The sequence below is a fragment of the Cervus elaphus genome, chromosome 13 (assembly GCF_910594005.1).
Source record: "Cervus elaphus chromosome 13, mCerEla1.1, whole genome shotgun sequence".
Classification (NCBI taxonomy): Eukaryota; Metazoa; Chordata; class Mammalia; order Artiodactyla; family Cervidae; genus Cervus; species Cervus elaphus.
The window spans coordinates 50,999,537-51,014,443 of record NC_057827.1 but is presented as its reverse complement, the minus strand read 5'-3'; the positions used below and the strand labels follow the sequence as shown (position 1 = coordinate 51,014,443).

At 42.6% G+C, this 14,907-nt stretch overlaps 1 protein-coding gene across 1 annotated transcript; it reads left to right on the top strand.

Moving 5' to 3' along the window:
• Nucleotides 1-4,429: 4,429 nt before the first annotated feature.
• Nucleotides 4,430-6,783, top strand: CLEC14A (C-type lectin domain containing 14A). Its single transcript, XM_043922214.1, has one exon. It carries the CDS (start codon nucleotides 4,916-4,918, stop codon nucleotides 6,371-6,373), a length of 1,458 nt encoding a protein of 485 aa, XP_043778149.1. The 5' UTR covers nucleotides 4,430-4,915; the 3' UTR covers nucleotides 6,374-6,783.
• Nucleotides 6,784-14,907: the final 8,124 nt, after the last annotated feature.

The window sequence follows — 14,907 nt, the reverse complement described above, 5'->3', positions numbered from 1 at the left end:
ATACCTTACATTTTGGAATTCAGCTGCTCAGAGTCAGATTAATTATAATGTTTGGTTCATGTCATTCATCATTTGTCCAGATAAAGCCACTTTTCTTTATTTTATTAATTATGTACTTACTGATTTTTAATAATGAAATAACCACCTACAAACCCACTATCGAAATCAAAAGCTAGAACTCTAACCACAGCCCACATCAAATGCCATTTCTCCTACCAGAATACTGATCAGATTTACTCATGTTGCTAGTTGCAACTGTATTTCATTCATTTTGATTGTGATATAATATTAATTGAGTGACTGTATCGTATGTTATTTATCTGTCATCTGTTGCTTGACATTTGGATTAATTCTGTTTTTTTAAATATGAACAATGCTGCTATCAGCATCCTTTTATATGTCTTCTTGTACATGTGCAAGCTTCTCTTGAGTATATACCTGAGCATGAAAATTATACTGGGGTAAACAGTATATAAATGCTCAATTTTGGGAAAAAGTTGCAAGCTTTCCCAAAGTTGTTACGCTTGTCTGTAATATATAAAAGAGGCTATAGATTTTCACTTTGTATTGTCAGCATTTCAAATATTTGGAATCCAGTGGAGGTAAAATGGTATCCTATTATGATGGTAATAGCATTATTTGAAAATAAAAACAGTCCGGGAATAAGGTTTACTCTTTTTTTTTTTTTTTCCATTTATTTCTATTACTTGGAGGCTAATTACTTTACAATATTGTAGTGGGTTTTGTCATACATTGACATGAATCAGCCATGGATTTACATGTATTCCCCATCCCGATCCCCCCTCCCCCCTCCCTCTCCACCCGATTCCTCTGGGTCTTCCCAGTGCACCAGGCCCGAGCACTTGTCTCATGCATCCAACCTGGGCTGGTGATCTGTTTCACCCTAGATAATATACATGTTTCGATGCTGTTCTCTTGAAACATCCCACCCTCTTCTCCCACAGAGTCCAAAAGTCTGTTCTGTACATCTGTGTCTCTTTTTCTGTCTTGCATATAGGGTTATCGTTACCATCTTTCTAAATTCCATATATATGCATTAGTATACTGTATTGGTCTTCATCTTTCTAGCTTACTTCACTCTGTATAATGGGCCCAGTTTCATCCATCTCATTAGAACTGATTCAAATCCCACTTCTGGGCATACACACCGAGGAAACCAGATCTGAAAGAGACACGTGCACCCCAATGTTCATCGCAGCACTGTTTATAACAGCCAGGACATGGGAGCAACCTAGATGCCCATCAGCAGACGAATGGATGAGGAAGCTGTGGTACATATACACCATGGAGTATTACTCAGCCATTAAAAAGGTCTACTCTTTCTTTGGCTGTGCTGGGTCTTCACTGCTGCTCTAGGGCTGTCCCTAGTTGCCCTGAGCAGGGGTTACTCTTCCTTGTGGTACTTGGGCTTTTGGTTGCCATGGCTTCTCTTGTGGAGCATAGGCTCTAGGGCTTAGGCACTCAGTACTTGTGGCTCTCAGGCTTATATGCCTAGCCACATGTAGGATCTTCCCAGATCAGGGATCGAACTCATGTTTCCTGCATTTGCAGGTGGATTCTTAACCACTGAACCACCAGGTAAGTCCTAATGTTTACTTTTGAGGTGATCAAAATGTTTTGGAACTGATAGAGGTGATGGTTGTGTAACATTGAGAATGTACTAATTAATCACCTTATATGTACACCTTAAAATGGTTCATTTTATGTTATGTGAATTTTACCTCCATTAAAAAAAAAAAAAACCCACAGGCTCTGAGTTCGTCCTTGCTCACTTGACCCCAGACCAACTATCCATACGTGATCTCTGGATTTCAGTTTTCTTATCTGAAAAATGGGTACATAAGTAACAGCAACCTCCAATGGCATTCATGAGCACTAAACCTGCAATTACTAGAATATTCAATCAAGTGAGCTGTTAATAAAAATCAATAATAAATTAAAAATAATAAAAATTAAAACATCCATTCATTTTTAGTTTTCTCAGGTATATTATACATTTCAAAATATGTTAGTGGTATACAGGTCAACTGTTGTTCAGTTGCTAAGCCGTGTTCACCCGTTTGCAACCCCATGGGCTGCAGCATGCCTTCCCTGTCCTTCACTGTCTCCCAGAGTTTGCTCAAACTCATGTCCATTGAGTCGGTGATGCCATCCAACCATCTCATCCTCCATCACCCCCTTCTCCTCCTGCCCTCAATCTTTCTTAGCATCAGGTTATTTCCAGTGAGTCAGCTCTTTGCATCAGGTGGCCAAAGTATTGGAACTTCAGCTTCATCATCTGTCCTTCCAGTGAATATTCAGGGTTGATTTCCTTTACGATTGACTGGTTTGATCTCCTTGCTGCCCAAGGGACTCTCAAGAGTCTTCTCCAGCACACAATTCAAAAGCATCAATTATTGGCGCTCAGTCTTCTTTACGGTCCAACTTTAACATAGGTCAACACAAAGTAATTAATTACAAAATGATGCATGTCTTACTTTGACCTAATTTGTTTTTCTCTTTTCTCACATCATCACGGGCAGGGCCAGGACTGTGATAGGCAGTCATTATGGCCACTATCTTCTCTTCTAATATTCCACCTCTCTAGGCAGAATGCCCATAGGGAAATCATGTATTTACTGTAAGTTTTTCAATCATTTAGTCTTTCTTACTTTGGAACCCTCACCTCATAAAATATCTAAGAAATTTCCACTGACTACTTAGATTTGTAGAAAATTTTATTTTGTTAAAATATACAGTACTGCATAGACACATTTAGAAACATGCAGTCACTAGTCTGCAAAGGTATAGAGAGCTGGCCCAAGTAATTAGGTATTTTTAAAATCCATTCAGTTAGATTTCTAGATTTCCATTTTCCTTAACATGCTTAATTTAAATGCAGAGTTATGTTTAAGGTGACTCTCGGGCATCTGAAATGGACTATGGAATGTCCTTTAAATGGGGAAACAGCAAGGGTAGGAGAGAAATCCCGCTGCAAAACTCCACAGTTAGCAAAAGCACCATAAGCGTGATGATGATTCTTGGTGTTTACTATCATTTGTTAAGATACAGTACGTTGAATTTCCAAAGGGAAGAGTGAGAGTAGTGGTGAAAGTGAGGTGGTGGTTGTTGTTCAATGGCTGGGTCATGTCTAAAGTAAGGTAGAAGCACACAAATGTGGTCCCGAGAGTTTCCTTCCTACCTCTCCTTACTAACCTGACAGTCCAGTCCAGGAACAGTGAGTTTAAGAGCCTGGTGTGCATTACCTGTGGAATCAGAACTTTCATTCTGATCATAGATATTTACAAGCATCAGGCATAGTTAAGAGCGCTTAGTTGAAACTATGTACTTCTGATCGAAACTTATTTGGTCTCCATGAGCCAAGGCAGACAATAATTTTCTAAAATGATGCATTTTGTCTAAATTGCTAACAAGAAAATCCTTTCACAGAGGATGCCCTGTTTAACTTTCTTTGTTCACCTTTAATTCCTCTCTGCTTCCACCTGAGTCAAAGTGTTTGTATTAAAACAAAACAGCCCTTGGAACTCTGAAGAAATGAACCCATCTCTTTTTAAGCTTTTTTAAGCTGCAGGGTATTTTTTTACAGTATACAATACACATGCTAATGTAATAAATATTTTAATTTCTTAAGGATATTGAATTCTAGTGTCCCTTAGAGGGGACTTTTACAACTTACTGCTACAAATATTGGCACTTATTCATAGAAGAAAATGATATTAAAATAGTTCAAGGAGAAAATCCTATGTGGGGTAGTTGTTCTCAAACAGGCCATGATATCATTTATATATAACCTATAAGCTTGAAGAAGTTATGAATCAATATAGTGGCAAGGAAACCTAACATAACAGTTAAGACTGTTATTTTTCATTTAGGCCTAGAAACACACTTCCTTTCCTGAATGAACTAATAAGCCCATTTCAAAGAGAAAGAAATGGAAGCGAAAAACAAAGTTGTAAGGCGAGCCTTGCCTGAACAGGCTCTCCCTTTTCAGATACCAGAAAGGAACTTCTTTGACCAGCAATTCAGTTCAGTTCAGTCGCTCAGTCGTGTCCGACCCTTTGCGACCCCATGGATTGCAGCATGGCAGGCTTCCCTGTCCTTCATTATCTCCCGGAGTTTGCTCAAACTCATGTCCATGGAGTCGGTGATGCCGTCCAACCATCTCATCCTCTGCGGCTCATCGTCTGACCAGCAATTCGCACTCCGATATCGGCTTCGACAGCACAGGGAAGCCGAGCCTAGGAGAGACGGGGTACATAGTGCTGCCTCTGGTGGCAAGAGGAGGTGCTTCTACTTCGCACAGGATCCCCCATCCCCATCCCACCCCCAACCCCGAGTCTCGGGACTGAGGGAGACTGGAGCCGTCTAGAAATTGTCGTGAGGCCAACTCCGCGGCTCCGGACGGAGCACAATGGGCGGGCGTGGGCGCTCAGCGAGTTCCTCTTCTCCAGCTTTTCCTGCCAGTGTTCGCCAAAATGTTTGGGGGTTTGAGGCTGCGAAACTCCCTAAGCGCGGGGGGAAAACGATAAACGCTTCTTCCCAGGGGCGATTTTCTTTTCTATCTCTCCGGCCCTGACCAGGGTGTTTGACCTTCGAGCGGACAGCGTTCCCCGTGCCCTGGAGCCAGCTTTGTTCCCGACCTCAGAATAAATCAGGGCTGCCCCCGGGGCCTCGCAGAGCTCCGGACACGTTTCCTGTCGCGGCCTAAGGGAAGCGGTTTGCCGCTGGGACCCTGGAGCTTGGCGGTCGAGGGAACGGGCGGGAGTCGGGTTGGGGAGCGGGAAGGCGGGGGGAGCCGGCGGTGGGAGGCGGTGCCCGCGCTCCCGGGACAGCCCCACGCCCTCGGACCGTACAGACCCAAGCTGGGAGCAGCTGTGGGCGCTGGCCCTGCAAGATGAGGCCGGCGATCGCCCTGTGGTTCCTCTGGCAGGCGTTCTGGCCCCAGCCGGGCCGTGGCGAGCACCCCACCGCCGACCGCGCGGGCTGCTTGGCCTCGGGGGTCTGCTACAGCCTGCACCACGCTACCTTCAAGCGGCAGGAGGCCCAGGAGGCCTGCACCCTGCGCCATGGGGTGCTCAGCACAGTGCGCGGGGGCGCGGAGCTCCGCGCGGTGCTGGCGCTCCTGCGGGCGGGCCCGGGGCCCGGAGGGGGCTCCAAAGACCTTCTCTTCTGGGTGGCCCTGGAGCGCCGGCGATCCGACTGCACCCTGGAGAATGAGCCCTTGCGGGGATTCTCCTGGTTGTCCCCCGACGTCGGCGGGTCGGAAAGCGACACGCTGCAGTGGGTGGAGGAGCCCGCGCGCTCTTGCACCGCTCGGAAGTGCGCGGGACTCCAGGCCACCGGGGGAATCGAGCCTGCGGGCTGGAGGGAGATGCGATGCCACCAGCGCGCCGACGGCTATCTGTGCAAGTATCAGTTCCAGAGCTTGTGCCCCGCACCGCGCCCCGGGGCCGCTTCGAACTTGAGCTACCGCGCGCCCTTCCAGCTGCACAGCGCGACACTGGACTTCAGTCCCCCCGGGACGGAGGTGAGTGCGCTCTGCCCTGGGCAGCTCTCCGTCACGGCCACCTGCACCGCGGACGAGGTCGGCGCGCGCTGGGAAGGGATGCCCTCCGGGGCCGTGCTCTGCCCCTGTCCCGGGAGGTATCTACGGGCTGGCAAATGCGCCGAGCTCCCTGACTGCCTAGACGACGTGGGAGGCTTTGCATGCGAGTGTGCTGCGGGTTTCGTGTTGGGGAAAGACGGACGCTCCTGTGTAACCAAGGGGGAAGGACAGCCGACCCCTGGAGGGACCCAGGTGCTCACCTGGCACCCGCCAGCCACTGCAGCCAGCCTCGCGCCGAAGGGAACGTGGTCACCCAGTGTCCAGGAGAGGCCGGGAGAGAGACCCAATGCCCCTGGACAAGGCAGTGCAACAGCATCTTTTCCCGAGATCCCTCGGTGGGGAGCACAGAGCACGCTATCTACCCTTCAAATGTCCCCTCAAACAGAGGTAAAGGCGGACGTGAACTCTTCAGGCACAGCCTTTCCCAAGGTTAATGCTACGTCTCCCTCGGACAACCCCCAGGCTTTCGATTCTTCCACCGTGGTCTTCGTACTTGTGAGCATGGCTGTAGTAGTGTTGGTGATACTGACCGTGACAGTGTTGGGGCTTTTCAAACTCTGCTTCCACAAGAGCCCTTCCCCTCAGCAAAGAAAGGAGCCTTTGGCCTCGCCGGGCAAGGAGGGTGATGCTGAGGCGGCTCCTCTGAGCTCCGGCTCTGCACGTTGCACGGACAACGGGATGAAAGCCGGGGACTGTGGTCTGCGTGCCTCGGTGTCGGGGTCCTCTCTTGGCTCTGGTGACACATAGGGAAACGGGGGACAGTGAGCGCACCTTGTGAATAGTTTCTCACGTTTAGTGAAAAGGAAAAAAAGGAACTTATTTGTGCGGATGACAATCCCTACAGAAATTCTTTATCCCCTAAATTTCCTCTATTCCACCGAGGAGCCGGATCTGAACTGAACACTCCTTCCATGAAGATGGAGGAAGTGGAAGGGCCTCAAGGTAGTAGAGGGGTGCCAGGATCCTACTGGGAGAGCTATTTTCTTGTGTTTATTCTGGGGAATTTGGAGAGGTGGTTGAACTTTTTATGACATGGGAAGCAAATAAAGTTTTTTTTTTTTTTTTTTTACCAAAATGGAAACCTTCTGTTTACATTGTACCGGCTGGGAGTATATTGGTTTGAAATTCCCAGGCAAAAAATAAAGTATTGTTGATAACCCAGACTCAAATATCATTGGTTTCCCAGAGGAGATATTATTCAGGAAGATCAGCAGAGAGGGGCATGCTGGGAATAGCAACAAGAGTGCCTCCTGCTTTTACAGGAAGGAGAAAGTCCTCGTAATGAGCAGTAGATCTTTAAGAACTTTTTCCTTGGTTCTTTTATACTTTATTTTCAAAGTCATTGTTACTTGTGTACTCTGCTATAAATCCAAACTGTAGCGTTGCCAGAGCGCTGGCTCTAGAAGCAAATTATAGTTGACCACCAATTCAAGTGTTTACTGCGTGTCCTTGCTCAAGGACATGATTTGTGTTCCCCTCTTAACATTTTTGTGCTCCCTTGTGTAATACCTCCCCAACCAAACAGACCTTTCCCAAACATCAGGATGCTGATCCTCACTTCCCATTATGGCGATATTAATTTTCAATTAAAGCATTACTGTTGACTATTGATTTGAAATCTTCTGGGTACGTTAAAGCAAAAGTAAACTGGGTTTCCTCCACAGTTGCTAGGTTCTTGAGCACTGTTTAATCCATGGGAAAATTTGAATTCCATACCACTTCCTTCCCCCACTTCATGAAAGTGTGTGCAGTGACTATACATGCCCATACTCAAATGATTACAGGTTAACAAGATTCTGCGTGGGCAAAGGCACGTAGAATAGGCAAACAGCTTACCATAAGAATTAATAGTGTAAGAAATAAGTGGGAAATACAAATATCTATTATCTCGTTACGACTTGGGATATTAGAAAATTGTCTAAATGAAGCATTCTTCTAAAAAACAATCAAGACGTAAAGATAATCACTATTGAGTGGGACTGAGGCCACCCCCCCCCCCCAGAAAATATCCCACTTTTATTAATATGCTAGCACTTTAAAACTAAACATTTGTGGGTTGGTGCATGGATGGAGATAGAGAAACAAGCTAAGTAACCAGGAAGATTGGAAACAAGGAAGAAGTTTACACTATGATTGACATAAAATCATTGGGATGTTCTTGAGTATATAATGTATTAGATATGTACATAATATATAGAGTATTGTAACATTAAAGGAATAAAGTAATAGGTAATTTGCTTCATATACTAAATATATGTTTAAACAGTTAAATTTAAGCAAAATCACAAATGAATTAGAATTAACAACTTTCAAAGAAATTTTTGTGTAAAATCAGTTCACAAGGATAACTAAAATCAGGTAAGCAAATGGCTTACCCAATGTACCCAGCTTGTTTGAATGAATGTGTCTCAGTTCACCTCAGTTGTAGTATTTTATCTTTGCTCATTCCCATAAAACCTCTCCACAGAGAAGGTAACTATTTGAATAGAATATATGATACTTTCTTTTGTAAAGTGAAAAATAACCTATCTATAAGGGAAAGGCTACACACTCCAGTATTCTGGCCTGGAGAATTCCATGGACTATCTATAACTGAACTGAATGTAAATTATCTATAGCTAGTACTATCTATATCTAGAAGTATTTATATCCACCTCTGTGTATGTGTATACACATGCTTTGTCTTAAAGTAGGTACTTGTACCATTGTTACAATACAATAGAGTATGCATCACTAATTTATTATGCAACTTGCCATTGGTGACTTTACAAATTTGGGGGTCCAAATGCCCTAGTGAAGAATAAATAGGTGTCAGCTCAATAACTTAACTGCTATTCCCTATTACTTCCCCATATAAGTAAACCAGGAAAGAATTACAGAAAACTGTATGTTTTTACATTTGACTTCCTGACAGATAGCAATTGCAGACCAAGCTCCATATAATTTTGTTTGCTTTCTGGCTGTGACATTTTTCATAAAATTTCGAACCCATGGCAGAATCGAGCCAACCAAGCATGATCTCTTAAAAGCTCTGTTAGGTTAAGGTCAGTGTTCTTCCTCAGAATATTTCTCTAGTATCGCTCCTTCATTACTTCTCCAACCTCTTTGAGGTTGATCCCTTTCTTACTTAAAACCCTCTGCCCCTACACTTATCTCACAGCTGCCTGTTCAGTCATTTTCTTAGGAGGAAAACTTGGAATCTGATTTACAGTCTTTTTCTCTGGCTAAGTCCTGCTAAGGAGAAGGAAATGGCAACCCATTCCAGTGTTCTTGCCTGGAGAATCCCGGGGACAGAGGAGCCTGGTGGGCTGCCGTTTATGGGGTCGCACAGAGTCAGATACGACTGAAGGGACTTAGCAGCAGCACGTCCTGCTGTCAGCTTCCATAGTCTCTCTCTCTTTTTTTTTTTTTTTCCTAATCAGACAGCATATTGTTTATTTCAGCAGATAGCCTTCAGTGACTCAAAAGAGAAATAACCCTGTACTTCAATTTGTATCATAATTTCTGGAAGACAACATCATCATTCTAATTTTTACCAAGCAGGCAAACAGTAATTTATCCACAGGGCTCTTCTGTCAGACCTTTTCTCCCCAGCCTGAGATACAGATGACTCTTCCAATGCCTGTGTGTTTCACTTCCTTGCTTTCCTCACTTCTAACAAGCTCCACTTTATTTCAGCCTCCACTCCCACAGCGGCACCTGAGCCTTTCAGATGATTTTGAAACTGCTCTACATCTGAAATCACAAATTCAGGCATTTGTGTGGGCATGCATGTGTTCAGAGACTTACTAAATCAGTCTTTAGAGATTGGGCTTTGGAATCTCTTTCTATACATTTTAACCCTACCCAGGTAACTCTGATTTTAAACAAAGTTTGCAAACCAGTCGATGAAATTGTGTGTACCTCAACACAAAAGTTTCACATTCTCTTTTCTCCATTCCCACTATGTCTGGAGAATAGAGGGTGCTTAATCAACAAGCAGAATTACAGTTTTTTATTTCAAGTCTCACAGGGATGTTGAAGTGTCCTACTGTAGCCATGTCCTCTTGATAATTTTACTGTAGTCTTGTTCTTCTACCTCTAAGACACTTTTGCTTCAGCTTGTCCAGAATAGGATAGAGAAGAGCTATCAAGCTCTGTAAAATGGTGATGGGAGAGGTGATAAGCTTGTGTCTCTTATTTAAAAGCATATTGTAGTGGTTATGGTATCTACATCAGTAAAAGAGGTTGTTTAGCGTAAGAGCAAAGAGTCAAATAGTTGCTTTTGAATTCCAAAATAGGTTTTTGATATTCATAAAAGCATATCTTGAAAGTCAGAGCAAAAACATATTTGTCTTTTCTGTTTTTTCATTTGTTTCTCTTCATAAAATAGAATGAAGATACAGAAAGTTACACAGAAAAAATGTATGGTGGTGAATTAAGATAAGGGGAACACCCTTGTAACCATCAGACCACAGGAACCAAGAATAGAACTTTGCCAGCCACCCCAGGAGCCTTTCCCTTTGTCCCATTCCAATCACAGCCCCTTCCTCAATTCAGAAGTAGCCTCTATTTTGACATTTGTAGAAATCACCTTCTTACATTTGTATGGTTGTATTACGCAAGTGTGTATCCTTAGACATTGTGTTTTGATCTTAAACTTTCTTTTTTTTTTTTTTTTTTTTTTTTTTTTGTTTTTTTTTTTTTTTTTAATTTTTTTATTAGTTGGAGGCTAATTGCTTCACAACATTTCAGTGGGTTTTGTCATACATTGACATGAATCAGCCATAGATTTACACTTATTCCCCATCCCGATCCCCCCTCCCATCTCCCCCCCCCACCCGATTCCTCTGGGTCTTCCCAGTGCACCAGGCCGGAGCACTTGTCTCATGCATCCCACCTGGGCTGGCGATCTGTTTCACCATAGATAGCATACATGCTGTTCTTTTGAAACATCCCCCCCTCACCTTCTCCCACAGAGTTCAAAAGTCTGTTCTGTATTTCTGTGTCTCTTTTTCTGTTTTGCATATAGGGTTATCGTTACCATCTTTCTAAATTCCATATATATGTGTTAGTATGCTGTAATGTTCTTTATCTTTCTGGCTTACTTCACACTGTATAAGGGGCTCCAGTTTCATCCATCTCATTAGGACTGGTTCAAATGAATTCTTTTTGACGGCTGAGTAAAATTCCATGGTGTATATGTACCACAGCTTCCTTATCCATTCATCTGCTGATGGGCATCTAGGTTGCTTCCATGTCCTGGCTATTATAAACAGTGCTGCGATGAACATTGGGGTGCACGTGTCTCTTTCAGATCTGGTTTCCTCAGTGTGTATGCCCAGAAGTGGTATTGCTGGGTCATATGGCAGTTCTATTTCCAGTTTTTTAAGGAATCTCCACACTGTTTTCCATAGTGGCTGTACTAGTTTGCATTCCCACCAACAGTGTAAGAGGGTTCCCTTTTCTCCACAGCCTCTCCAGCATTTATTGCTTGTAGACTTTTGGATAGCAGCCATCCTGACTGGTGTGTAATGGTACCTCATTGTGGTTTTGATTTGCATTTCTCTAATAATGAGTGATGTTGAGCACCTTTTCATGTGTTTGTTAGCCATCTGTATGTCTTCTTTGGAGAAATGTCTGTTTAGTTCTCTGGCCCATTTTTTGATTGGGTCATTTATTTTTCTGGAATTGAGCTGCAGGAGTTGCTTGTATATTTTTGAGATTAATCCTTTGTCTGTTTCTTCATTTGCTATTATTTTCTCCCAATCTGACGGCTGTCTTTTCACCTTACTTATAGTTTCTTTTGTAGTGCAAAAGCTTTTAAGTTTCATTAGATCCCATTTGTTTAGTTAAACTTTCTTTTTATTTTAACATTTTATTTACAATGTTTTGTCCATTTTGAAATCATTTCAGACTTACAAAATTGTTACAGAAATAGAACAATTACTAAATACCAATTACCAAGATTCCATAAATGTTAACATCTTATATAATTACCATGCTGCTGCTGCTGCTAAGTCACTTCAGTCGTGTCCAACTCTGTGCGACCCCATAGACGCAGCCCACCAGGCTCCCCCGCCCCTGGGATTCTCCAGGCAAGAACACTGGAGTGGGTTGCCATTTCCTTTTCCAATGCATGAAAGTGAAAAGTGAAAGTGAAGTCGCTCAGTTGTGTCCGACTCTTAGCGACCCCATGGACTGCACCCTACCAGGCTCCTCCGTCCATGGGAGTTTCCAGGTGAGAGTACTGGAGTGGGGTGCCATTGCCTTCTCCTATATCATACTATCATATATATCACATATACACACATATACTTGACATATCAGTCCATATCAATAGTTCACATAGATCTTCTTTATTCCTTGTTACACCTGTGTGGTGTGCCATTAGGGGGTGATACCATGTTGTATGCACATCCTATGTACTTTTTGAAATTTTTTATTGGCATAGAGTTGATTTACAATGTTGTGCTAGTTTCCGGTATACAGCAAAGTGAATCATATATCCATTCTTTTTTAGATTCTTTTCCCATATAGATTATTACAGAGTTTTAAATAGGGTTCTCTGCTATACAGTAGATCCTTATTAGTTATCTCTTATACATATATAGTAGTATATATGTGTCAACCTAATCTCCTAATTTATCCCTCCTTACCCTTCCCCCCCTGGTAACCTTAAGTGTGTTTTCTACATTTGTGGCTCTGTTTCTGTCAGGTTACCTTACTAAGTGAAATAAGTCAGACAGAGAAAGACAAATATCATGTGATAGCACTTATATGTACAATCTTATGGACAGAGGAGCCTGGCAGGCTACAGTTCATGGGGTCTCAAGAGTCAGACATGACTTAGCAACTAAACTACCACCATGTATTCTTAACCGTCTATTTTCAAGTATCTTTTGATTTATAGATATGCTTCCCTTCCATCCCATTCTTCCTTCTTATAATTTTCATGTTGAAGAATTCGGGGTGTTTGACCTGTCAAGATTACCACAGTCTGAATTTTGCTGATTTCATACTCATGATGCATTTTGACATTTTCTTCTGTCTTCTATATTTCCCGAAAATTGATACTTAGATTCAGAGGCTTGAACAGACTTATTTGTCATATCTTTGACAAGACTAAATGCAGTAGTGTGTTTTCTTAACAAGAGCACATAATGTCTGTTTTTTACTCTTAGCAGCCACTGATGCTTAAAGCTTAGATACATTAATTCATCAGGGTTACAAAATGGTGCTTATTTTTTTTCATGAATTACCTAGGAACCTTTATAAGGAGACGCTTTCTTTCATTTACTAGTTGGTTATCAAATTATAAATGTCATATGTAAGAAAGTCAGAATACTTATTTATGTTCATCAATTTTTAGGTAATTAATTTCCCTATAATCTTCAAAAGAGCAATTATATTTTAACTATTAAGATGCACTTACAGTACTAAACATATTTGATGGGTTCAAATCAATTGGCATTCATATTTTTATTGAAATTCAAATTATCCTATCTTTGGCCAGTGAGAGCTTCCTAAGTTGACCCCTGAGTCCTTTTGACGTGATTCTAGTATCCTTTGATGATTTCCTTGCCATCTGATGTGACAAGACTTTCTAGGCTAATTATGTATATTTCCTGCCCCAGATCTGGAATTAGCCCTTTATCCAGGAAGTCTTGGTGTCTGTTAATGGAAGATGATATTTCAAGACTGCAATCTGGACTCTAGAAGAATTTCACTGCTATAGAATTGGTCATTGTTTCTAGGCCTTTTCAGAAGAAAGATCTGGAAAGTGTCATAATTCCTGAAATCAGATAGAATTCTACCAGCAAGAGAAAGAAAAAAAATATGAAGAAATGAAGCAGAAGTATTGAGATAAGTTTCCCTAAGTGGGCATTTGCTCACTTTCTCATTGGGCATATGCTTTGAGTGTGGTGGGGAATGTGGTGATAGAAACTGGACAGACTGGAGGATAATGAGTGTAAAGGGAAGTGATAACTTACTTCCTAGGGCGTGTCCCAGGGGAACTGAAAACCTCTTAGAGAAACCACAGTCAAACTTGGTGCTAATGTTGTAGAATAGCAGTGTCTAAGTGGGTTATCTAGATGGATGGACCAAAGGGAAGCATCACAGAATGGTGTGAGAGAGAAGCTAAAGTATCTTTTGCCTGAGAGTTGTCCTATGGATCTTGTGAAACCTTAGGGTTGGAGCAATCATGACACTGAATAACCTGAATAGACCCAACACACAAAAATTAACTCAAAGGGGAACTGGTACCTTACTGCCACAGATGTAGACAGCTGAAAAGCACTGGAGACTGTATGTCCCACTATAAACCAGGCTGGACAGATCTAGTGACCATAGGACTAAGCATCTATCCTCCAATGCCAGGGTAGTATACATACTTCCTAGAACTCAGATTTTCCCCATGGATACTTGCAGAAATGAAGGGAATCAGAGAGTGACCAGTTAACCAGGAAGCACTAAGTAACATCAGAAATACATGAATTTGCCTCTGTGTGGCAAGATTAAGTTTTCTGTCATCAACAGAAATGAAGCTTAAGAACTGAGTTCTGTTACTGAGAAATAAATTTCTATTCGTACATATGTTTCATTAACTTTTATCTTAGAAAGAAGTGTACATGCTTTTAACTTTGTAACTTAGAGGTAGTTAACTGCCTCATAAAGTTGTTATGAGAAAATGAATATAGAGACTTATTACGGTAACCTGGAGTAGAGTAGAGAAAAGTCAAAAGTGTTAGTCACTCAGTCACGTCCAGCTCTTTGTGAACCCATGGACTGTAGCCCGCCAGGTTCCAGTGTATATGGAATTCTCCAGGCAAGAATACTGGAGTGGGTTGCCATGCCCTCCTCCAGGGGATCTTCCTGACCCAGGGATCGAACCCACATCTCCTGCATTGTGGCAGATTCTGAGCCACAAAGGAAGTAGAGTAAGCACTCAAATATCCTAGTGGCAGATTGAGGAGGGAAGCTATGAAGTGCCCTCATCATATTTATAAAGGCTTCCCTGGTGGCTCAGTTGGTAAAGAATCCATCTGCAATGCAGAAGATTCTGCCTGCAGTGTGGGAGACCTAAGTTTGATCCCCGGGTCAGGAAGATCCCCTGGAAAAGGAAATTGCAACCCACTGCTGTATTGTTACCTGGAGAATCCCATGGACAGAGAAGCCTGGCAGGCTAAAGTCTATGGGGTCGTAGGGTCAGACATAACTTAGTGACTAAGCCACCACTATTCAGACAGGAAGTCTTATTAATGTCTTTATAAACTAGTGAATGTAACTCAAGAGTGCTG